At 39.9% G+C, this 26,977-nt stretch overlaps 1 protein-coding gene across 6 annotated transcripts in view; it reads right to left on the reverse strand.

Moving 5' to 3' along the window:
- The window catches only part of MAST2 (microtubule associated serine/threonine kinase 2), a 372,012-nt gene that overhangs the window by 56,275 nt on the left and 288,760 nt on the right, over nt 1-26,977 (reverse strand). For 3 of the 6 annotated variants that reach the window (XM_037907057.2, XM_037907066.2, XM_037907065.2), the window contains 6 exons: nt 24,132-24,152; nt 21,393-21,471; nt 17,188-17,250; nt 14,287-14,441; nt 4,405-4,480; nt 2,683-2,892 (listed from right to left, as the gene is read on the reverse strand). In XM_037907057.2, coding sequence (XP_037762985.1) covers nt 2,683-2,892; nt 4,405-4,480; nt 14,287-14,441; nt 17,188-17,250; nt 21,393-21,471; nt 24,132-24,152 — 604 coding nt within the window. The remainder of the gene's footprint in view (nt 1-2,682; nt 2,893-4,404; nt 4,481-14,286; nt 14,442-17,187; nt 17,251-21,392; nt 21,472-24,131; nt 24,153-26,977) is intronic. The other 3 variants (XM_043521549.1, XM_037907059.2, XM_043521550.1) reach the window with 2 other exon arrangements.

Here is a 26,977-nt window from a genome sequence, read left to right on the forward strand (position 1 = left end):
CTGTGGATTTACTTTACAACTTAGCTGTGGATTTACCCACCAGAGACATAGCTGAAACTGAAACTGAGATCCCATTTTCTTGTGTACATCTGTGGCCTGTTAACTCATCTGCCTCATCGCTTAGGTCTTGAGCTATGCGAGTGGTTGATAGATTTTTTTCTACAGAAGTCATCAGTAGGTGAAACTCTTCAGTGAAATCTTTGCTTCTTGTGCCTCCTTGTCAGTTGCTCTAAAGAGCTATGGTTGCATTGTCTAACTGGACTCACACTGAGGTGTTGCTTAGCTTGAACTGGAAGCTTGAGCTGCTCACATTTTTAGTCTAGTCTAATTTTCACATTTCCTTTTAAAGACCATCACTCCTGGACAACTTATTTGGTGAGATACAACCCTTCCATTCCTACAGACTGGAATCTCTGGTCAGCTTTTTCCACTGTGGGTTATCAGGTCTTGTCATTCTGACACCGCCTGAGGGGCAGCCTGACAGAGGAATATAGCACCAAAAGTTTCTGTAAGTCCACCAATTCTAGACTCATTCAGATGCACATAAAGGGCTAAAGAGCTCATGTGGAAGTGTGCTCATCTGATCATATCCAGGGCTCTGTGTGATGGAGCCAATAGCTTGCAAACAATACGACACCAAGACTAGCTGTGATTGTAGTAAAGCCTGTATTTGCTATTGAAATTTGGGATACTTGCCCTGGAACATAAAGACACATCCTACTTTTGTGCTGAACTAAACTTCCAAACACACAAGCATCTCAGATGGTGTCTGGGAACTCTTTTGATGACAATCCAGCCACATAGCTCTAGGAAGGAGAACTCACTGGCAATGGCATTCCTGGACAGTATTTAATAACTAGTCTTCACTGTCACTTTCCTGAATGCTACAAATTCACTTACCAATAAATAATTAACATACTGCTCTGCTACGTCCTCAGGAAAAAAAAAAAAAAAAAAAGGTTAACTGTTGTTACTTGCAAATGTCACATGGTTACCACCAATGCACCTCCTAGTAATTAATACATACCCTTAAGAGAAGAAACATTAACTGAAAAAAGTATGAGTTAGACTAAACTGTGTAAGCAAAATACAAGATAAACAACAGGATATTTAAGATCATTATAAAAATCAACATACCACTGAAATGTTATGTTCATAGTAGTTAGTTCTAACATATATAAGTGACATTTTAAAAAACCATCACTAGGCATCCCCTTAGACTCTTGTGTTGTCAGAATTCTCCTCTTTGTAATGGAAGATCTTTATGAAGACAAACTTAAGTTTTCTCTCCCAAGTAATTACAACACATATCAAGAGGAGCTTTGTCTTCAAAAGGAGGTTGCTAATATGAGTAAGGGTTCCTAGTATTTTGCACAGCTTTTTAATCTTGAAAAAAAAAAAAGAAAAAATGAGGAGTACTTGTGGCACCTTAGAGATTAACAAATTTATGGGTGCATCCGATGAAGTGGGTTTTAGCCCACGAAAGCTTATGCCCAAATAGATTTGTTAGTCTCTAAGGTGCCACAAGTTCTCCTCTTTTTTTTGTTGTTTTTTTTTCCCGCTGATACAGACTAACACGGCTACCACTCTGAAACCTTTTTAATCTTGATCACCATTTTCTCACCATTTTCCAAAGTTCTATTACCTGGAAAGAATGATAACCGTGTACAAATTGCTAGAATTCACACTATGGGATCTGCAGACTGCTAAGGGAAATATCTATACAGCTCCACAGAACATATACAAAACCCAACAGAGAATAAACTAATTTTATTTCAACTAACTTAGCTCATCTCTCCCTTCCTTACAGCAATACCTGTCATCTTCCAAGATATGGAGACTGTAGACATCACTACCTCCATAACATTCCAGCTCAACTGCTCCCTAACCAAGAAGCAAGAGTTAGTAAGTTGTTCCCAAGCCAAAACCTATACTATGGTAACAAATAGACCTATCGACAAACCCATCATGACAGCTATGCCATATTCTTCTGATCCTTATAATTTGTTCTCTCCATCAAAATGCATCAGCAAAATTCCAGTCCAGCTTACATAGAGGTAAAACAGGCATTTGCACTGACATACAAACATTAACTTCTAGGGATAGTTTTATCAAATATTTCTCTTATTTGATAGGAAACAGTGATTTTATTTGAATAGTTGAAGTGCAATAAACATTTATTAAAGTTTGCGTCATCCTGTGTTTTTGTTAATACTTTAAATGCTACAAAATACACTGCAGAATTAAAAAAACAAATGAATAAAGTTCAACTTTAGAAAATCCTTTATGAAAAAAATATTTATAGCAACACTATAAACTATGATGTTTTTATTCCTTCAAGGCATTATCCTCATTAATAAGTCATCCAGATTCTTAAAGTACATGAAAGTAAAGCAATTTATTTTACCTGGTTGAGCCCAATTTTCACTAAAGGGGGAAGTCTCCGTCAACTCATTCATGTACATTTCTTGATTTTTGTAAAATTGGAGTACAGGGATCAAATGACATGCCCAAATATACATGGTATATCAGTGGCATACTCTAATGTTAACACTGGTCTCCTAACTCTGCACCTGGTGTCCTACCCATTGAAACATACTTGCTCTCCCAAAATTCAAGGTTTTATTTATTGTTAAAGGTTTAATCTAAGCAACATATTATATATTTTCTGAGCACACTTACATCCTGTAGGAGTTTCTCCAAGTTCTCCTGCAGCTCATAAAAGTACCGGGAAGTAATAAGTCCTTCACGTGATTTATCCAGGCAGTCTCTGGACAGCTCAATAACCTGATGATAAATGAAGCTTAGGACCCCATCTGCTAATTGCAGCACGTTCTCTGGAGCATTAGAAGCAATAAACTCAGCCAGCCGTTCCTCCATCTGTGCTGTGGCCTAAAAGCAAAGAATAAAAAGAAGATTTAAACTTATTTGAATTTTGCTATCCTGACATGTAAATGTGAAGAGACAGGATGCTAACTGATGTACTTTTTCATTGCCAAAAAGTATGACTGTTCAAGGAAACTCAGTGATATTAGAATTCACAGAAAAAAAATACTACAAACTAAGCGTTCTGGTTGTAATGACATGTAAATTAATTTAAACATAATTAGAATCATGTAGTAAAAAATCCAAGTTTTTGGAAGTCAGAACATTCAGTGTTATGGATCCATAAAAACCTCAACTCTGATTCTGTATCCCTGTGCTGTGCTTACAGAATGGGAATCCTAATATTAAATTTATTACACAGTTTTAGAAACTTTTCATATCGTTGACTAAAAATTAAAATGGCAATTAAAGCACCAAATGTCGGAGACACCCATAATGTGACAGTGTTTACAATAAAAAAAATTATCCACAATGATAGCTGTAGGATAAGCAAGATACCAGTGTTTTTACTTTTACCATTATGTGCATGTAAGTCCTGTCTCTGCTGCAGCATCTATCATTGGGGCAGCTGCAATAGCGGAGACTTGAAGGTCCCAAGTTTCCTAGACTCCACACAGCTCATAACAACTGCTCCATTCATCTCAATGAGGTGTTAACTTTGAAATCAGATTATGCAAATTTCAGTTTAACCACTGTTAAACTATTTCACTGCTGATCATTTTAATATTCAAGTAATGTGATTATCTCAAAATCTAAACTACCTTCCACTGCTTTCCACATGCCAAAAGGCCCAACTGTCACCTACACAACAGCCCAAACCTCCGGTTTATCCTGTGAAGTTTCCAAAATACAATTCTGCATTTTCAATATAAAATTCTGTAACATATTAAAAATGAGAAAGTTTTTATCAGTGTAAAATAAACAGAATTAAATTATAGAGGGAGTACTAAGGATTGTATTATTTATTTTCACATATAATTAATTTTTAAAACATATTTGAAACTACTGCAGAGTTTCCAGCTTCCAGCACTGGAGTGTCACAGAATGCAAGGGTCTTGAAGAATAATTTAGGTCAAGATTGTTGCAGAGGACACAGGGACCCTGACCATAATCAACTGCGATGTAACAAAACAAAGGTGATTACTTTAAATCAGGATTAAGCAGTGGGAGCAAGAGCTCTTAGCAAAAAAGTTCCTATCTTCATGCAAATTCCTTGTAATTATAAATAGGGAAAGGGAAGAGGAATTCAGGAAATAGGAAACAAACATAGCAATCGCGAACCAGGATGCTTTTTAAAGTTTTCCATCAGCCGTCCTCAACATGAATTCTGTTTTCTCAATTGTGAGATTAAAGTGAAAAACAGAGGATGAGCATGTCTGCAAAGTCTGAACAAACTACACTGCTTAGAAACTATATATAAGCAACTGGATCTCTCTTAAGTAAGTGCTTATGAATTGATTCTAAATGGTGTTGCTTAATACTTTCACTGAATAAATTGTTCAATACATTGGTCCTTACCTTCGGAAACCTTTCTTTGTATACATGATTCATCATTACTATTTCACTGTCAAAGGAAATCGGGGAACGACCAGGACTGAAGAGAAAAAAATATATTCATAATTCATAAGCTTTACATTGATGGTAAAAAAAACCCCAAACAGCCATTGTCAGTGTGCTGCTCAGATCAGATATGGCCATCATGGCCTTGTCTTCCCTACAAAAAAAAGGAATGGTCTTAACTCAGGTTAAAATCCTCCTGAAGAGAAGGCAATTTGTAGTTTTCACAAGAGTTAGTAGGTCGAAAACTACGAACTGCCTTGTCTTCACTAGAAGTTTAACATCAATTAAGAATACAAATTCTTACAAAGTGAAGACATCATCAAATATATTGACATTTAAAACTTATGCATAGGTTTATAAATCCAATTTTAACTGTTGTACTGTTCCCAGTGGTGTGGTCCTCCATATTTCCCACATTACCACACATTTTCATTTAGCCTTCCCTGGCAACATTCGGAGACCCTGAAGGAGGAGAGCTCAGTTCCCTCCAGAGTCTGTAATGTTAAAAGGGGACACTGTAAAGTGAAGCAAGACACTAGGAGTTACAACGTTATTCACACCAAATTATATATTTATTTTTATTACCACCACTCAGTGCACACATTACACAATAATATGTATTACACTTTCACAAGTTAGCAAGCTTCTTGAAGACACTGGAAAACAGGACACTAAATCCAGACGGAAGCTAAGTCTGTATTACAGCTTGGTTACATTCAAAAGATTAGTTGCATCTCATTTCATCACATCTGATGTTGGTGTGTAATGCTGTGACTCATTCCATGGTTAAGAAGAGCCAAAGGCTGAATGAGGTAATGCAGATACAAATTAATTACACACTCAGTTACCTGATTGCCTGCAGCATGCTACGGCTTCATTTTTCTGGTTTCACTGTTTTTATTTTCAAAATAAACTGTGACTTCCATTATAACACATTACATGGTTATTTGTTTTTATGATTTTAAGAGTATACATCTTGTTAAATATATATTCTCTATGTTAAAAGATACAATTATTTCTCTCCTAAATCAACTCAAACAGATCATTTAAACATTTCTTATGATGGGTGAATTGTGTCTCTCTGAAAGGATCAAATATATCTGAAACCCTGCATTTTTTAGAGCTACTACTCTGTAGCAAAGCTATTTAAAGGCAAAAACATTGTCCTGGGAACAGCATGTTTACAATGCAACATAGGAAATGTTACTCTCTTAACTCATGGAAGGAAGCAAGAACAATCTCTTACTTTTGAGACACTTCCATCAAAGTGGCATGAATTACATTGTGTCCTGCTTTTATTAAGGCATGACACTTGTTACTGAGTAAATATACTGCAGACCAAATCAATTGCCAGAGAACAGTTATTTTAGGGAGGAAAATAAAAACAGATTGGGACATTCTACAGTTAATCAGTCAAAGCATAATATTTCCTTTGAAATTCTTCCTGAAGACAATATGCCTATTAATATGAATGCCAAATATCTTAGAGAAATTTTATTTCAAATGATGAAATATACACTGATTGAGATATATAAATGTATGAACTGTAATAAAGTGAAGTTTAATTACATTTAAATGTAAAGAGCTACTAACACCATAGAGAGAACTTTTAAAAATATAAAGAGAATTTAGGAGCAAGTTAAAACAAACATAAGGAAGTGCTTTTTCACACATCACACAGTCAACCCATGCAACTCGTTACCAGGAGATGTTGTAAAGCCCAAAAATATAACTGGGTGCAAAAAAGAATTAGATAAGTTCATGAAGGATGGGGCCATCAATGGCTATTAGCCACGATGGTCAGGGACGCAACCCCATACTCTGGATGTCCCGAAATTTCCGACTGCCAGAAGCTGGGACTGGACAACAGGGAATGGATCACCCTAAATTCTCTCTGAAGCATCTGGTATGGCAACTATTGGAAGACAGGATACTAGGCTAGATGAACCAATGGTCTGACCCAGTATGGCCATTCTTATGTTCTTAAGTTCTTCTACATGTCTCATTTTCTGTATTTATTCTTCCATCTCATTACAAAACATGTTTGAGTCAAAATACGACATTTATTTCTTACCACTTCATCTATACCTGATTCTGTTCCCCACTTGAAATCATTTTCCTTTCTTCATGACTTCAGTGGGGCATAAGCCACAGGAATATGGTTGAGTCTTTGGCCGTGATCCTGAAAACACTTGTGTGCATGCTTACCTTCACTGCTACAAGCAGCACATTAAAATCCAATTAAGCAAATGTGTTGATTCCCAGGTTCAAGATGTAAGAGTTTGCAGGATCAGGGCCATAAGAAACAAAAATCCTGTTTTTTTCCCCAAGATGCCTTTAATAATATAAAAAGAGGGACAGAAATATAGAAAAAACATGCTGTGTAGACAAAAATGTCACAATATTATTCAGTGTTTTCCTTGAGAGCCCCTTGGTTATGTTCTTGACAATTCTGAAATACACAGCGAGTCCCCATCTTCCTTCGGCAAAAGCTTTCTATTTTACCAAAAAAGAAAACTCCTCCCCTCAACCCCTCTTAATTCTCACTTTCTTGTGCACTGGTAGCTTCCCTGCCACACACACCTCCATCCCTTCCCCCCTGTCCTCTGGCCCAGCTGCTGATGAATATCCCCTCTCTCTATCCAGAATGACAGAGCACACAAAAGGCAGCGATAAACTCTGATCAACTTCCAAATTACCATTGAAAACAAATCCTCCCAATATAACATGTCAAATTAAATGTCTAATTCACTATGGCAAGATTGTGATGTAATATATTGCACTATAGCATTTTATGTTGAGCTTTAGTCTGGGAAACTACAGAAGTAATTATGTAGATAACTGACTAACCAAAGGCTATCAGGCAGACAAAACAGGTTATTTTATAACACCTTGAAGACAGATTACCAGGCAAAAAGAAAAACCAGAACCACTCAGCTAACTGAATCCAGCGTGGAGGAATTGTAAAGGAATTTTAATATTGTGAATAAAGTTAGTTCTGATATCTTTATTGACATGGCATCTATTTGAGATGCAGCAGCTTTAGTCAAATATACTGTATAATATAATTTCACATTCAATATTAGAAAGTCAAGCTTCACAAGGTAATGCATTATTTTCTTTCAAAGTGGGGATAAACTTTGTGTGCATGCATAACATTTTAATATAGAAGGGTAGGAGGTTCTTCTGTCTGTGTTCTGTGAGGGTCAATGGGGGGTGATTTGTTTATTGTCTGTGAGTTTTCCATTTCAGCAGAGCAGACATTAGGAGAATAATATCTGTCCCTTTAAGGTCACTAGCAGAATGAAAAACTACCTCAGTTTTACTTCCCCTTTTGTGAAATTACATTCCAACAGACCTTAAGTGGCACATCTTGCCAACACAGGTATCTGGATTTCTGCCTTTCAAAATACATATTCGTGAATCTGTATAAATTGAAAAATGGCAAATATGCAGCTATTCCCGGGAGTGACACTTCTATTAATAAATGAAGCCTTAGAAACCTGTGGTGCAGAAGGGACTAAATGAAAGCGAAATATTTCCTAATATGTCATTTTTCTCTCAGTCTGACAGCTGCATTTATTAGAAAAATGCAGAGCAGTTCAAACCTATGATCTTTTCTGTCTCACCCCTTTCAGAGAGAGAAGATCTAATGAGGATGTATGCATAACACCACCTTTCTAAACTCAGTTTGCTCAGGAAACAATTAAAAACATATGCCTTAATCTTTTGTCATTGATACTAAAAAGAATTTTAACAGGAACAAAGAGAATGTTATAAATCCACAGAGACATATGTGCATAAAATAAAAATCCTTGAGGCCTGATCCTGTTTCCTGTGAAGTCAATAACCAAATAACATTTCAATAGGAGCAGGATCGGTCCCCTAGACTGTGAATTTTACCAACATACAAGATTATATGAAAGAACATTATCTAGAGAATTCACATACCACTTACATGTTCAAACTCACAGAAAGCAAGATGTGCAGTGTTAAAGAGACACAACAGAGACACTGGATACAAGTGCCTTGAAGACACAGTAGCATTTGACAGACCTATTGTGTATAGCTGTTGGAAGCCATGTTATATTTCAAACTTAATACTACATCTCTCTTTGTTTCTGTGCCTTTGTTGTGGATGATCAAATACACACACCGCAAAAAACAAAAATAGGGCAGAGAAAGAAGACAGAATACTATGCTAAGACCACGACTAGGTAATGTTTTAGAGGATGTGGGAGTATATTGCAAGGAAAAAAGTACAGAAAATTAAATGTGAAATTTAAGATTTACTCGTGAATATTTATTCAAGAATCACTTGCTGCCTAATCACAACCATGTAGCTGGTAAATTCTGTTCCAGTTTGAACGGACAATTGCTGTGATACCACTGAGTAAGGACATTCTGAGGCAAATTGGTATACCTGGAATACCCCAGTGCAAGTTAGAATAAAAAACAACTTTTCTAGATTACAGCTATTTCACAGCAATACTCCTGTTGCCAAAGTTCTGGGAACAAACAGGACGGCTGGCCTGAATCTGTGCATGCAGAGTTTTTTGCAGAATGCTTTGCAAGCCCATTTCTGAGTTTGCCATAAGCATAATATTATTTATATGAAATCTGGCATGTTACTTTTTTTGTTGTTGTTGATTGTATTTATTTTACATAAGCCCCATATTATTTTTAGTCCATGGATGAAAATTATTTGCAGCTGGTTTTAGATTGTGGCATACAATTCAGACTAATGTTTTGTTGCCCTGCTATTTGTTTCTTATGAACATGCAATATGATTTAATATATTACTTCTAACAAGTCAAGATTGTTAGCAGAGAAAATAACTGATTCTAATACAAATTTCTGGAGAAACAAGAATTAGTTTTCTCCAAGAGATTTGTACTAGGACAGAAACCGGACCTCTTTAATATACTAGAATTTTTTGAGCGTGTTAACAAAATTTTGGAAAAAGGGGAACCAGTCAACAAAAATTTATCTGAACTTTCAAAAAGCCCTTGACAAAGTCACAAGTGACTTATGAAAACTAAGTAGTCTCAGGGGGAGAGGTAAAGGTTAGATTAGACAGAAAGTAGAGTAAGAATAAGTGGTCAATTTTCAACATGGCAAAACGTTAACAGTGGTGTGGCCCTAGGATCAGTGATTCTTAATATATTTATTAATCATCTAGAAACGGGGATCAATAGTGAGGTGGAAAAGTTTACAGATTAGACAGTTATTTAGGCTAGTCGAGACTGGAGAGGACTGAAAAACTTTAGAGCGATCTAAATAAACAAGGTGAATGGCCAGCAGGATGGCAGATAAATATTGACAAATACAAGGTAATGTCCATTGGATGGAATTATTTGAACTACTAAAACTAAAACTACTAAATTAACTGTAACAACTCAGGAAAAAGACTTGGCGTTTGTGGTCAGATCAAAGAAAATCTCTGCTCAATATGCAGCACACCAGTCAAGAAAGGAAACAAAATGTTAGGATACATAAAGAACAGGATGAAAAAATACTAAAAATAAAATAAATCAATTGAACATCATCTTCTGGAGAAGTGTGTTCAGTTTTGGTCAACTTATCTTAGAAAGGATAGAGCAGAAATAGAAATTGCTTAGACAAAAGCAATACAAATTATTAAAAGCATGGGAAGACTTTCCATACAAAGAAAGATTGAAAGATTCAAATTGCTTTGCTTAGACAGAAGGCATGCTAGAGGTAAAATAATGAATGGTATGGAGGGCAAATAGGAACACCCGATTTTACCTTTTCTCATAACAGGAGATCCAGGGGATGGTCAGTGAAATTGAAAGGCAACACATTTTAAAAATTTTTTTAAATGTTCCCTTTTTATCAAATACAATGCATGATTAACCTATGGAACTCACTGCCATGAAATATCACCAAGGCCAAGAATTTAAAAGGGTTCAAAAAAGTTTAGCCCTATCTATATAAACTTCCAAAGTTACTTTCAATATGATAAAACGATTCATAAGGGATATAAACATGGGTGCCTTTGAAGATGCTGGAGAGAAGACTGGTACCAGGAAAGCTCACATCTCCAAAGGGGTACCTCTGGTGCCAGGAGAAGCACTGATGTCAACATTATTGCCAGTGTCGAAGGTAGTGCCATGCTGGTTTTGGTGGCATCAAGCAAAGCCTTCACTGACTCCTGAATTCAGGGCCACCCTTAACAGCAGAAGGGGTCCCTGAATAAGGTCTTCCCAGGCAGATGAAGCTTTTGGTGAAGTAAGTTGACTAGGTTCTCTGGAGCAAGTCAGTGAAGCTTACATGGTCTGTTCCCAGGGGATCCTGTGCTCCTCAAGATGTTTTGGCTCAATACCAGTGATGAATATTGCTGCACAGAGACAAGAAGCACAAGCACAGCCAAAAGCTTTCAGGGAGGTGTCCCAGTCAAGAGCGGGGAACTGGATGATGTTGGATGAAGGTGCACTGGTAAGGTATCTAGCCTCAGGTTGAGGAGAGGTGCATGTAAATGGAGCATTGAGGTTGGTAAGTTGTCTCCAACGATGGCATGCATTGTTGAAGGAGAAGGGGAACGATGCCTCCTCTTCTTTTTCTTCTTAGACTCCCCTTGCAAATCAGAAAGCTTTCTCTTCCCTGGAACAGAGTCACAAGGAGATCAGGAAGTTTGTCTCTCCCTCATGGTATCAACTGACTGCACTGAGGGGGTTTTCGATGCCAATGTAAACCATGGAGGTGGAGCAGTCTGTTTTCATGGAGTCTGTGGTGCACTGTGGGAAGCTCAGTTCCAAAAGATATTTGTCTGAGGGAGACTGATTTCAGGCCAAAATGAGGTGACAGAATGCATCTGGGTTCTCTTTATAGAAGACCTCAGCACAGAAAGAGGTCTTGAAACTACCAAAGGAGTGTTAGGATGGTCTAGATGAATGCTGACGGAAGCCAAGTGCTCCTGCGATCTTGTCTGTCGTTCCACATCCAGGGAGTGACTGCATGGCAAACTGTGTGCTGAGACACTACATGAGCCACTTGCAGGCAAACGTGTGTGTTTGAGCAGTATGCTCAGTTTCTGAACCCCTTACAATGTTTGAAACAGGATATAGCCTGGGGGATAATCCAAGACAAGTGGCCCCAACTATCTAACTATAACTAACAATAAGATGACGACAGGATAACCAGATCATGGACACGAGTTCCATTTAGCTCTCTCTGATGGCAGTGAAGGAACTGAGGTGGTGGGAGGGTGCACTACTTTATGGATGGAGCTGATGACACCATCCTAGTGTGAGAGCGTTCCTGCACCACCCTGTGGATCCAACATTTTTATACAGTTTCACAGCTTGATGTTAGAAGCGTTAGCTTCCAAAAGTGGAAATGCATAGAAGCAACTCTCAGAGAAGAACACCACAGCACCGGGAAACCTGAACATGTTAATTCTTCCATTCATATCAATGAAGCTTAAATTTTACCCTTAAAACATAATTAAAAATTAGTTATCATACACATACTGTAGGTTTTTTTTCAAATGTTAATGTGTCAGTCATATTAATATAAACTTTTTTATATTAAGACAGTGCGTCTGACAAATTGTGTGAATCAGCTTTTTCTAAAGGTGATCCTATAAGGCCTCCAGGCCCATTAAAAGCCTCTTAAGATAAGAAGTTTGAAGTGAGTTTCTGGTTAATGTTTGACAAACTTCAACAGCTTTTTTGTTTTCTAATCAAGAAGTAAAAACTGGACATTATAATATCTCACCAAAAGAGCTAGCTTTGAGGAGCAACTGTGTGGGCTCTGCCAGAAGCAAACAAGTCAATAAGGACCAAACAGAATGTAATCGGAAGCATAATCATCATGAATATGCCAATCTTGCACCGCTCCCCCCCTTTTTTTTTTGGTAGGGGGCTATCCTTTATCAAGTATCTCCTTTCATCCCTTCCCCCCTCCCCCGGCCCAAATGTTGCTATCCAGGGCACCCAATTTGAAGGGATCTTGCTCTGAGATGACAAGGCCTAGAGTAGACTGCTGTTTGATAGGCCGGAGCGGTCACTGAGGAGCGATGCACAGCATTCCCTCCACATGGCTCCTAGCCTTCGCCAGCCAAGGGATGAGTCATCAGGTCCAGGAATCTAAAATTTTGTAAATTTAGCTGTTATTGTAAATTTTGGTATCCTAACTGAACTGATAACTCTCATATTGAGAGTTACTGAAGAAAACAGACATTGTATTTCAATGGGTCTTACAGTTCATGGAACACTACAATATTAATATAATCCTGCCACTGTTTAAACCTTAAGACTCATAAATGTGATAGAGCACACTTCCCTGATCCTTTGATTCCTGAAGTTATGTTCCCAATGTGTTAATAAACCATGTTAACAGCAGAACACAAATGTAGGGCCTTCTTTTCCATTTTTACAACAGTCTTACATTTGCAATGATGTTTCACCCATCATTATCCCAGCAGTAATAAGTCTATGTTAGAAAGGGACGTCAACTACTTTTGTAAATGTATTTTTGCTACCTACAGTAGCTTTCCTATCTATAATGAATTAAACACTACAAGTACATTAATTAGCAACAGCCAATATTAAGGAAGGCAGCAATAAGAATTATATGGGATTACACTAGTTGGAAAGATTTGAACAATTTAGTATGAATCATGTAACTAGTCTCTCATTACATGGCGATTTATAGAGGACAATGGCTAAACGTGTAACTACTTACTTCACTTACATGCTCCTCTAGATTGCTACGTAATTACACTTAGTTGATCCAAACAATTACCATGTAACCTGCACCGTGGTTTAGAACATACAGTAATCAACTTAACCCTGCAATAATGTAATATTTACAATGTATTTAAATGGTCAACAGTTATTGGCCCAGAGTCACCTCAAGCCTACTCTGATTTCTGAAAACATAAGGTCCAGCACAGGTCCCTGGCTGAGTGCACTGATTCAGTGTCTCCATCTGGCAGAGCTCCTATGGATCCTATGTGATAATTCAAGCCGTTCCTCCATCCTCTGGTGAGAATCACAAAGGGACGCAGCAACAGAAAAACGTCCTTCTGCGAGTGCTTTTTGTGGCACAGAGGGCCCTGCTGTGTAATTTACACATCTCTGTGCTAGCTTTAATGAATCCAGCCCAACACATAAATGCATGGCAGTTACTTAATACTTCTGCCCTGACACTAAAGTGTTGTGGAGTTCAGTAAGGAAAGGGTCAAATTCCAACTGCCCCTGCTTGTCTGCATCTAAATGTCATCTGCACTAGGAAACAGCCCTATTGCTGACTACTATTTTTAAGCAAGGCTCCCTCAACCAATAGCAAAAATGGCTTTAACTGCTTGTCTACACATTTCCCAGCACTGTTAGAGAAGTGTTCTTTCAGACTTTCTGAAATGGTACTAAATGTGTTTTGTTTCATCAACACTACCAGTTTTCACATCCATTCAAATTGACTTGGTGCTGACATCCTTTTCCAACAATGCAACAGTTTCCTACAGTCAAGGGAGCAAAATTCAGTAACAGGAAAAACACTTGGGAACAAAATTCACACAAGTAGTAGTGAAATTGGAAATTTAACGTGTGACACTTGTGGATTATCGTCTTAGAGTATAATGGTACAAATAGACAAACAAAATACTTATCCACTTTAAGTGCTGAATGTCAAATCTCAAGAAAATAATTGTATCCATTTTTGAGTGTGCGCGGCTGAGGTGGTGTTGGTTAAAATAACTATAAAATCAGCAGAAAACACTAATTCCATATTACTACTCTTACAGTTGAAAACACATAATCAGAAAGGCAATGCATAACAACGTCTCAGATTCAAGGAGTAGGATGTAAAGCTCACCTGAGACTGCGAGATCGCGGCCGCATGGCTGGAGAATGACGTCCTTCCTCATCAGTGATGTTCTCAGTGCTGAAATGCTTGGTCAGGAAATGAAGTTCATCGGCCGTTGGCTGAAAGGGCAGCTGGTGCAGCTTCTCCTGAGATGAGCATGATGACTGAGTACAGAAAAATATAGAAAAGAAATACACTAAACGCATGCATAGGGGACAGCTCATGAATGGAACAGGAACGGATTCTGCCAAACACCAAATACTCAGACAGAAAAGAAAAGCTGTTCACCAGAACAGGTGCCTCTCTTTATTTTCATGACTACGTTAGCTTGACACTAAAGGTATATAGAACTCTAAGGCTGTTAGATATGGACAGCTTTTGGGGATGCCTAAGAGATTACAGATTCCCACAACTCCTCGAACCATTCAATCTGATCTTGAAGGTAACTTGCCAGTGGGAGAAATGGAAGGGATCAGCTTTGGGAAGGAAAAAGAGGTTCCTGGAATGTTGAACAACTTATCTTTCCCTTCCCTTCATGCTCCCTCATCTCAAGAATTTTATTAGCATGCAGTAATGCTATGGAGGTGTGTAGTACATGAAAATTAACACTCTTAATTGGCTTTCTTTAACATTTATTATTGTAATTGCTCTGCATTTCATTTCTCCCTTGTTCTACCCATCAGGCTTCTTCTAGTTGAGCAGGCAGTAATAAGATCAGGACAGCTGACTTTGCAGGTGTGTTGTATGCGGTGGTGTTGTTGCCATGTTGGTCCCAAGATATCAGAGAGACAAGGTGGGTGAGGTAATATATTTTATTGGACCAACTTCTGTTAGTGAGAGTTCTGTTTTGTGCCTCACTGACAGAAGTTGGTCCAATAATAGGTATTACCTCACCCACTTGTCTCTCTTTTGCAGGTATGTGTAATGAACAGGGTTTCCCTTGTTTGGCTGTTACAAAGTGGGGAACACTTTATTCAGTTTTAAATGATCTGCTATGCTTATGATGTGTGTACAGTGGCGTAATGCATTGATGTCCTGAGTAAGAACTTTTAACTCCTGCATCCAGAGACAATGGGAGTTAAATGGAAATTAACTGGAACATACTTTTGGCAAAAACATGGATGGTGTTTAAAGTTTGGCTAGAATCTTCAGAAAAGATTAAAAACAGAGTTTCTAGAGTTATTTGCTGTTGAAGACATTGATGAGCTTTAGAAAAGAAAGTTACCTAGTGTGGCTTAGAAGTTAAAGCCAAGTGCCGATGATAATGTCTCAGGTTAGTCTGAATTAACTGGGAAAAAACAGCACTCTTTCAGTGCTGCTAGCCTACAGTGTTATTGTTTTTTAAATTGTTTAGACCAGATGCATCCAAACTCACCAGGAGCCTAAGAACCGCACCTAAATTGCAGGAAAAAACAAGAAGTGTGCTGCAGCTGCCTACCTCTGATGCAGAGGTTGACCTGTGGAGAACCCTAGTATATTATGCGTTATCCGGGTCTAGCTACCTAGATCAAGGTAGGGGATTGTATGCTGGGACCTATAATCATATATGCAACAGGTTACAACTTCACACAAAAAATTAGTGCAGCTAACATTTATGGGGCAGATTCTCTGTCCTGATCCACTCCCTTTCACACCTCAAGAGGTTCACAGAGAGCAGAAACCACCTGTAAGTCACCAGGTACGGAGGAAGCCCCATGCGAGACTAGAGCAGGTAGTGCTACCTCCTATGCCTCCTTCCCTACAGCCATTGGTGCAGTGCAGGGAGCATTTCAGAGGGGACAGGAGCAGCTGAAGCATGGCGCACTCCAGCAATCACATAGTCCCTAAGGTGATCAAAGCCAGCTGGCACAAGTTTGAGCAGCTCCCAGTTTGGTTTAATCTGTGCTTGGGCCAGGACTGAGAATCAGGAAGTCTATTAGGCCCCCAAACACTGTCATGCCCACCTTATGCTGAGTAGCAAAGAACCTTCCCCTGTATTATACAAGTTTGTGGGACACATTTGGCCTTCAAGCCCACTTTAGTCACCCTGTTGTATACTGCCTTATGTGTGCAGTACAAGGAGAGAGAGTTCTCTGAGCATCTTGAGGTAGAAAGGAATGGAAAAACAGTGATGCTTTCCAAGGGAAGTACGTGCCCATAGATTGGATAATATGCTGTTTTATAGGACAGAAAGCTTAGAGAGACAATAAACTAAAGAAGTGTAGTAATATCAGGGTTCCTAAGTGGCTCTGATATTACATATGTCTTTGATCCAGAAGAAATGAAAATAGAGTCGGCATATAAGAGAAGCTAACATATCTGTCAAACGCGTTGCAGATTTAGAAAATAATAGTGTCACAATCCGTACACCCAGAAAAAAGACATGATGGTTACTGGCATTTCAAGCACCGAAAATGTATGCCTGCCAGCAACACAATCACTCAGGAAACAGAGAAAATTTAAAAATATTCTTCTCACGATGTCTGACTAAAACCCTCCTTCCACTTTGTCTCCTCAAGAGATATCAGACTATACAGTGCTGGAACTCCAGGGAATATTTAAGGAGACCCTGTGCCAAGTATTAGGAGATGTGCTTTCTTTAGCCAAAGGCTTCTTTAGCTCTCAAAAGCCTTCAAGGAATACATCCATGTACTAACGAAGCATGAACACAGCTGTATTATTGATTTTGATGAAGTCACAGAATTCGATATTAGCAGTAGAGCAATGCAAACATCCCTGTGGTGTCTCAGTTACAGCCAGAGAATTAGCCAGCTTATTGCAAGCAAAAACTTGCAGCTAATCTTACTGTAGCTTTTAAATTAATTCAGAGCCTAGTAAATAAACAGCAAATTAGATATTGAAGGAAATAATTGGACATTAGCCTGTTCAATTAATTTCTCTAGGTTCACATATCTGAAAGTCTGCACCCACGTCAGTCAGGCACAGCATTCTCAGTGCTTGCACGATGAGACGCATACTGTCTTCATACAATATCTGAAATTTAAAAAGGCAGCAGGTATTTTGCTGAAAAATGGACTTTGTGGCACCAGAAATACAGAAGTTGAAAAATGTAGAGCAAGCGAGCGAGAGAGATTGAGATGCAACTTTTACTAAGTTCAATACAGCTAAGTGTCAGTTCAGCGGGCAGAGTTGCTGTCCATTGACCAAGACCACCACAGGTTGACTCTCCCTAGAGAAATGGGCATACCACACAGTAATTCAGGCCACCAGAATGCGGATTCTTAATTGGTTCCAGGCATTCCAGTATTTCACTCACTAATGCACTAATGGTAGGCCCGACAGGAGGGGCTAACAAACTGGTTTCTCTTGTTTTAAGAGGCAATATAATACAATGGACTGAACACACCAGTCAGGAGCTTGGTATTCCGAGATTCCAGTCTCACCTGCACCACTAACTCACTGTATCCTTTCAAGCCCCTTGAATTCTTAGGATATATCTACACAGCCCAGGGAAGTGAGCTTTCCAGCCCTGGTCAACAGATTTGGAGTAGTGGGGCTCAGGTTAATGCTCCAAACATAGCTGTGTAGACAGTGCTTTGAAGTTGTGGTTTGGGTTGGAGCTCAGGCTCTGAAGCTCACCTCCCTCCCGAGGCTTTTGCCCATGTTAAAAGATTCCTCAGGCCTTTCCTTTGAACAGCTCTAGTGCCCCCATGCTTCAGAACAAGGACTTGAAATTTGGCAGTGGGTGGACTTTGCATCAGCAATGCGCTTTTTGCTAGGCCTGTGAAAATCTGCCCCAAATTTGGCAAAGTTATAAACCTTTGAACAATCACACTTCACTCCTGCTCAGCAGAGACCACTTTGATGATAGTTAAATCTCCAAAGATTCGGTCCTCATTGAGTATGCTTGAGCCTCTCACACCTCCGAGTGCCCTTCCCTTCCTGACTCCTACTTGTGACTGGATGCTGTACGCACCATTTTCTCTGAACAACGGAGCATGCTCCAGCCCAGCGTTACAGGGCCAAAGCCAGATTTTCCTAATAATGGCCGGTCTGAGCTGGGATGGGGTTGGGCACTGAAACTAAGAGCAAGGAGCCAGGCCCCACCCTGCTGCCCAGATAGCATGAAGAATGAAGCTGCCAGATTTTGAACGCAGAAGGGAGAAAAGCCAGACAACACGGGAGAAAGGAGTGGAATGGGAAAAGGAATCGTGTGAATCTAGGATTGGAGTGGGGGGATAGGGAGAAACTGGGAGTTGGGGGAGACTGGGAATGAGAATCAAAGAGGGGGAGACTAAGATGAGGAGCTGGGGATGGGATGGGATGTGTGAGCGGGGAATTGAGGCTGGATGAGGAGCCCAGAGAGAGAGACTGGAAACCGGTGGAGGAGGAGGGAAGAGAAGGATTGGATGAGGAGCCAGGAGGGGACAACTGGGACTGGATGGTCAAGGAGGCTGGGGACAAACAGTTGGAATGGGATGGGGGAATTGGGATTGGCTAGGCGAGGAGATTGGGACTGGGTATGGGGAAGGGAAGATACAGAGTGGTTGGGACAGCACAAAGTGAGACCGAAGGCAGAGTCTAGGACTGGGATTAGAAGCCTAAGAGACAGAGACTGGGATTTGGTAGGTGAGGAGAATGGGAATGGGACAAAGAGCCAGGAGTGGGAGAGGGACAGGTTGCAGGAAACGGGGCAGAAGGGTCTGTCACTTAAAGCACACTCCCCTCCAGTGCCTGGAATGGAATCCAAGATTCCTGAGCCTCACCAATTACTCTGCAGTCATCAAATATTTGTGAAACTCACTGGAAAAGCTTTTGTCTCACCCTCCCCTCTAATGATGGTCCACATAAAGGATGATAACCTATTATTGCTGTCAGTTACTTCCTTTGCTCAAGTGGCAGATCAGCGAGGTGGATCTGAAGGTTCCAAATCTGCTGATGAACCATTGGGTGACAATGTGATAACCATGTCATATAATTTGTTTTTTCAGTTTTCTTTTTAAAAAAAAAAAAAAACTTCAGAAATTACACACACAAAACCTATGTTAAAAGATCATCATTAAGGTTACAAAGATAAGCACTCAAGAGCGAGGAAATACGAGAATCAAGGTGCTTATGTTACCTTAATTCATACCCCTTGTGCATATGCATTATGATACAGTCTTTCACTATATGATCATACAGTCTCTTGCCACAAGACCCCTGCCTCATTCAGTTCACAGGATGGACCTGCTCTGGTGATGACTCAAGGTTATTTAGTAAAGGGGGCTGTTGTCTACAGGACCCCTGCTTCATTTGTTGCAGAAGTTGGAAGGTGAATGAAGGGGATGGATTACAGTAAGAGAAAGGATGATCTGTGGTTAAAGCAGTTGTATGCTGCCCTGGATAACTGAATTTTCTCTCTTTCTGCTACAGAGTTCCTGTGTGATGCTAGCAAGTCACTTAAACCAAACTTTTCATAGATGGTCACTAATTACGTGTACCTCATTTTCTGCACGCTTGACTTGAGATCCTGGAGTCTGATTTGCAGAATTGTGAAAAATTCACAGCTGCAAATAACATCAGTGGGAGCTGTTTTTTGAACATATAAAATGCTAAGCATTCTGAAAAAATCAGGTCCTAGTCATCTCAAATTGGGATCATCCGATGAAGTGAGCTGTAGCGAACAAAAGCTTATGCTCAAATAAATTGGTTAGTTTCTAAGGTGCCACAAGTACTCCTTTTCTTTTTGTGAATACAGACTAACACGGCTGTTACTCTGAAACTAGTCCATAGGGTTGCACCTGACCATGTTGGCTAATAGTCATTGATGGACCTATCCTCCATGAACTGATCTAATTCTGTTTTGAACCCAGTTGTACTTCTGGTCTTCAAAATATCCTAAGGCAACAAGTTCCACAGGTTCACTGTGTGTTACGTGAAGTAGTACTTCCTTTTGTTTGCTGAAAACTTGCTGGCTATTAACTTCATTGGATGACCCAGGTTCTTGTGTTATGTGAAGGGGATTAGTGAAGATTAGTAGGCATTTTTTACCTTAATCTCCCTGTCTGTTCCCCATCTGAAAAATGCAGATAAGAATACGCCTCAGAGAAGTGTTGTGAAAATTAATTAATTAATGTTTGTGAAGCACTCAGACACTATTGTGATGAGTGCCATAGAAAAGCCCATGAGGAAATTAACAATTCTGTCTTCAGAGCAGGGTTTGAATAGTAAGCAGTAAATAAGGCCTCAGGCCGCATTTTGCTTAATAAAGATAAAACAAAACACTGAGTAATTGTTCATTAAGTGAGCACAGTCCATCCTTTGCACTGAATAGGGCAGGGGTACTGTGGAAAAAAATAGAACATGATCATGTAATTAAAACTATCATAATGCACACACACAAGAGGGACAAATTAAGTTTACAAGGACCAATTTTATTCTGGCACTTCCTAACTTTTGAGTGCTTGATTTTTCAACATTAATAGTGTTCTTTTAATTGAATTTTCTGTGTAACTTCAAATATAATTTACTGTTAATACACAATGAAGAGTATGATGCACAATGGGACATGTCAGACTGAGACATTAAGGAACAATGAACACAGGTGTCTTTCGATTTCTGATAATGGCATATTAGGCTTCTGGTGATACTGTAGTCAGGTAAATTGTAAAAGCCTAGACTCTTTCAGTCATGTGTATAAGGCAAATGTATAATGAAGGAACAGCTGCACTCAGAAAATCAAACTATTATCAAGTTGAATAACGTGTATATTATCACCTTTCCTCCCAGACAGCATGTTAGTAGAGAGCTCTTCTACCCACTGGTGACTAAAGTTCAAAAGTGGACAAGAATTTCACATCTGGTTTAAAAGTAGCTGAGAGCTTGCTAATGATTAAGCATTACATCTCAAAGTGCTGACACTCCCGACACAATGTTCCCCTCTGCTGTGCAGCGAAGAAGTGGCACTGGGACTGGCACTAATATTGAAGGCAAAGAGTAGATGGTAAGAGCTGGGAAATGGAGAAAAAGCAGCACAACTGACAATTAAAATAATTTTTAAAGCAAATAGCATATTAAATAAAAGGTTGACAAAACAATGAAAAAATATTGAACATTTAGCAAGGATTTAAAAGTTGATGGGTTAGGGTGTATTTAAACACACAGAATTATCTGAAAAAGTCTTTGCCACTTACTGAAACTGTTGAACTGGGAGTGTTTGTTCCATATCCAGATGAAGGAAGAGAGGCCAGGGACCAGCGGCGCCCATCCGTTCTGGGGAAAAGATGCAAGAGAAATTATTTTGATGGCTACAATGTGGACAATGTTTTGGGGAAGGTTTTCCCCTAAAACAGATTGCCAACCTTTGATTGTATTTTCCAGAGAATCCAGTGCTCCTAGAAATCACTTTGGGTAAAATTTTCAAAATGCACCTGTGTGAGTGAGGAGCTTAAATCTCGTTGAAAGTCAATGGGACTTAAGCTCTTAAATCACTTAAGAACTTTTGAAAGTTTTACCCTTTGTTTTTAAGTGGACATTACTGGGATCAGACAAATCTACTTTATACTTCCAAATTTCATTGAAAGAGACAGTCACAGCAGATTCCTTAGGGTAACACCTTGGGATCACTGCTGCTGCAGCTCCCCTGTCCTCCACATAGCACTTTATTAATATATTATATTTCTATTGGAACACTAACTTTTTATTCTCTAAAGATCACTTTTCTCACTACTATTTACAATATTAGTAGTAATTTGCTTTCTTGTATTTGTAACCTATGGCAATGTCTCCTCACCATTGGAAAGAGTGTTGCGCACACAGCTGCTAAAGAAAAAAAATGTGACAAACCAAAAACCCACTGATGCATACTAGAAATACTGCAGAAAGGGTGGCATAATTTTAACACTAAACCTGAAAAAATGAAATATGTAATTGCTTCTAAAAGAGACATCAATTTCCCCCAAAAATCCTCAGGGAGGGAGAAAATTGTGTTCATTAGCTAAATCTAGTAAGTCTCTCTGTCTCCTGTTAAACCCCAAAGCATTATATCCTGTTCACATTCCACTCTGGGATGGATGATAATGGTTTCCATCCTGTACTCCACATCAATAGAACTACCACCATTTATTAATATTTCTGGTACAAGTATTATTTATCCAAAGCAGAGGCAAATCATCAATACCTGTTCACATAAGATGAGAGTGAATTCAACAATTAAGAGCTTTTAATACAATTTAGATAAGACTTGTTTTTTTGGTGCAATTTATATACGGTACATGGGTGTATGACAGGTTTTTTTTGTTGACATCAGTGGAGGACCAAGCTTGGGCTTATAATGGAAACTCAGTTACCCTTTGCTGTGGAGTGACTGCCATCTCTCCATTATCCACCCACCTAGGCCCCCCGGTTCAGGAAGGTTCTTAAAGCATGTACTTGAAGCTTAGCACGTGCTTTAGTTTTTTCCTGAATAAGGATGCTTTCCTGAACCAGGGCCTTCTTACACTGACATGTACCTCTCCTTGTGGTAATAAAACTATCTGAGCACCAGAGAGGGGAATAAATATATTTATTTCTGAAAGAATATGGAAAAAAAGGTTCATGCTTCATGCACAAAATCATAAAAGTTTAAGCTTTATAACCCATTCCTATTAGTGCATGCCATCGTTAAACCCCCATGTAGACATAGGGTGTTTCTGGCAAGATACCAAGAGAATCCTCCCCACATATTGCAGCAACTTCTTGTTATATTCCTGAAAAATTCCAAATCTCGTCCCGTACATGACACAAGATTCCTTTCTTACCTCCATAAAAACAAGTGTAAATAGACAATGTGAATTATTGGGCGACATGATCTGGTAGCAGACTGGTCACTGGACTGGGATTTAGGAGATCTGTGTTTAGTTCCTGGTTCAGATAGACTTTCCATGTGACATTAGGCAAGTCACTTAACTTACCATGTGCCTCATTCCTTCATATATAAAATGGGGACAATACTTCTTTCCTATTTCACAGTGGTGTTGAGGAGATAAAATCCATTAAAGATTCAGAGGGGCCCAAACACTATGGCAATGAGGGCCACATAAGCTGATAGACATATTAGTGAGAGATTTTAGAAAACACAAATATTATTGAACAGATGCAAAATGATAGCAGATTAGGCCCATTTTCCTCTTCAAAGGATTTTCGCATTTTGATTGCAAAGGTGTAAAAACAATCTCCCCTTCGCTCCACTTAAACTATCCTAAGATGGCAAGTCTCAGTTCTTGGTGCCATTTCCACAAAAACTGATACAACACTGAGAGGCGTGTTAAGCAATCAATGTAATGAACGCCAGCTGTGTATCTTGCCAACAAAAAGCAGTAGGATGCGACTAGCAAAATTTCTGTTTCAAAAATTCAAGAAATAGACAGTAAGACTGTCAAAGAAAATGACTTCCTCAATTAGCAAAATGCTTCAAAATTATTTCAATGTGTAAAATAAGAGAAAAAGATATATCTTTAAAAAGTAATGCAGTACTAATTTAGGAAAGGATGCTGGGAACAAAAGAAAAGTTTAGGTCATTTATTTCACTTTGGAATTATCCCTGCTGGGACAATGAAACATTAGCAAAAACAAACAACTTTGGCCATACATAACCTACTAAAATGTAATTTTAAATAAAGTGTGTTTGTGGCAGTTGTGTTAACATTACGCAACGTCGAATAGATCAACTTCACCATGACAAAGTGTTGTGTGAACAAAGCATTTTCTTCTGGAGGAATCCCTGTTAATTGTAAGTTGCTATACAAAGACTCCAAATTTTTATTCCCAAAGTGTAAAAGCTGAATGCCTAAATGGGGTTATTACAGCACACATACTCATTAGCCACATATAGAACAATCATGCAAAAGCATTACATACACACAGCAGCAATATGCATCTGATATACCCTTTACCTGTCTGCTCTGTGTCCATGGCTGAATTGAAGAAATTGTGCAGTGATAATAAGGAAGGGAAAAATAAAAATCGTGAATGTGATTTCTGGAAAACCAGTAACAAACTTTGACTATTGATCATTACAGTCACTTATTGCATGGATGGCAGTGGACATCTCCCTCAAACTGGGAGAATTCTGAATATACTGACTCTGTGGGTTTGCAAAACACTCACTGAATGCTTGTCGTCTAACAACAGATTTTTGTTTAACCACTATTTAAAACAAGGGCAGCCCTACAAGATTTAGTGGTGAACCTATTGGCCTTAAAACTAGCATGCTGTTTTCTCAACCAGAACTGCAATATTTTCCACAATGCTGAAGGATCAACTGGTTACAGTTCTGTACTGTGGGAAGTGGAGCCATAAATACTGCACAAAAAGGATCATCTCTGAAGAGAAACGGTCAAATGCAAAGGGAAGAACATGGGCACAAAAAACAGTTATCTACCTTTTACTAACTGTTGTTCTTCGAGATGTGTTGCATATGACCATTCTAAGTGTGTGCGCGCCCACGTGTGCAGTCATCGGAGATTTTTGCCTTAGCAGTATCTGTAGGGTTGGCAGCAGTACCCCCTTGCGTGCTGCGCTCATGCGCCAGTATATCAGTAGCCACTGGCCCTACGCCCTCTCAGTTCCTTCTTGCCTGCAACTCTGACAGAGGGGCAGGAGGACAGGTAATGTAATGGACATGAGCTACACATCTTGAAGAAGTCAGCTCCCAGACTACTGCACTGGGCAGCACAGCATGGGGAGGAGGTGACCAGCCCTCTGTGGAGAAAGAAGTGGTTCGGGACTATTTAGAAAAGCTGGACGAACATAAGTCCATGGGGCCGGATGCGCTGCATCCGAGAGTGCTAAAGGAGTTGGCGGATGTGATTGCAGAGCCATTGGCCATTAGCTTTGAAAACTCATGGCGATCAGGGGAAGTCCCGGACGACTGGAAAAAGGCTAATGTAGTGTCCATCTTTAAAAAAGGGAAGGAGGAGGATCCTGGGAACTACAGGCCAGTCAGCCTCACCTCAGTCCCTGGAAAAATCATGGAGCAGGTCCTCAAGGAATCAATTCTGAAACACTTAGAGGAGAGGAAAGTGATCAGGAACAGTCAGCACGGATTCACCAAGGGCAAGTCATGCCTGACTAATCTAATTGTCTTCTATGACGAGATAACTGGCTCTGCAGATGAGGGGAAAGCGGTGGACGTGTTGTTCCTTGACTTTAGCAAAGCTTTTGACATGGTCTCCCACAGTATTCTTGCCAGCAAGTTAAAGAAGTGTGGGCTGGATGAATGGACTAAAAGGTGGATAGAAAGCTGGCTAGATGGTCGGGCTCAACGGGTAGTGATCAATGGCTCCATGTCTAGTTGGCAGCTGGTATCAAGTGGAGTGCCCCACGGGTTGGTCCTCGGGCCGGTTTTGTTCAATATCTTCATAAATGATCTGGAGGATGGTGTGGATTGCACCCTCAGCAAGTTTGCAGATGACACTAACTGGGAGGAGAGGTAGATATGCTGGAGGGTAGGGATAGGATACAGAGGGCCCTAGACAAATTAGAGGACTGGGCCAAAAGAAATCTGATGAGGTTCAACAAGGACAAGGACAGAGTCCTGCACTTAGGACGGAAGAATCCAATGCACCGCTACAGACTAGGGACCGAATGGCTCGGCAGCAGTTCTGCAGAAAAGGACCGAGGGGTTACAGTGGACGAGAAGCTGGATATGAGTCAACAGTGTGCCCTTGTTGCCAAGAAGGCCAATGGCATTTTGGGATGTATAAGTAGGGGCATTGCCAGCAGATCGAGGGACGTGATCGTTCCCCTCTATTCGACATTGGTGAGGCCTCATCTGGAGTACTGTGTCCAGTTTTGGGCCCCACACTACAAGAAGGATGTGGAAAAATTGGAAAACGTCCAGGGGAGGGCAACAAAAATGATTAGGGGATTGGAACACATGACATATGAGGAGAGGCTGAGGGAACTGGGATTGTTTAGTCTGTGGAAGAGAAGAATGAGGGGGGATTTGATAGCTGCTTTCAACTACCTGAAAGGGGGTTCCAAAGAGGATGGATCTAGACTGTTCTCAGTGGTAGCTGATGACAGAAGAAGGAGTAATGGTCTCAAGTTGCAGTGGGGGAGGTTTGGGTTGGATATTAGGAAAAACTTTTTCACTAGGAGGGTGGTGAAACACTGGAATGTGTTACCTAGGGAGGTGGTGGAATCTCCTTCCTTAGAAGTTTTTAAGGTCTGGCTTGACAAAGCCCTGGCTGGGATAATTTAGTTGGGATTGGTCCTGCTTTGAGCAGGGGGTTGGACTAGATGACCTCCTGAGGTCCCTTCCAACCCTGATATTCTATGATTCTATGATTCTAAGAACAACAGTTCCGAAAAGGTAGGTAACCGTTTTTTCTTCTTTGAGTGCTTGCTCATGTCGATTCCATTCTAGGTGACTCACAAGCAGTATCAATGAAGGTGGGCTTGGAGTTCATGATCTTGCAGCGTGTAGCACTGCCCTGCCAAAGCCAGCATCGTCCGAGGCCTGCTGGGCAAGTGCATAATGGGACATAAACATGTGGAACATATGACCAGGCAGCAGCTCTACAGATTTATTGGATCGGCACCTGAGCCAGGAAGGCTGCTGATGACGCTTGCGCTCTAGTTGAGTGCGCCATGACTAATGCTGGTGGAGGCGCTTTTGCCAGCTCATAGCAGTAGTGGATGCAGTCCGTGATCCGGGACGAAATCCTTTGAGCAGACGCTGGGTAACCTTTCAGCCTGTCTGCCACTGCAATGAACAGCTGTGTTGACTTATGAA

The sequence above is a fragment of the Chelonia mydas genome, chromosome 8 (assembly GCF_015237465.2).
Source record: "Chelonia mydas isolate rCheMyd1 chromosome 8, rCheMyd1.pri.v2, whole genome shotgun sequence".
Classification (NCBI taxonomy): domain Eukaryota; kingdom Metazoa; phylum Chordata; order Testudines; family Cheloniidae; genus Chelonia; species Chelonia mydas.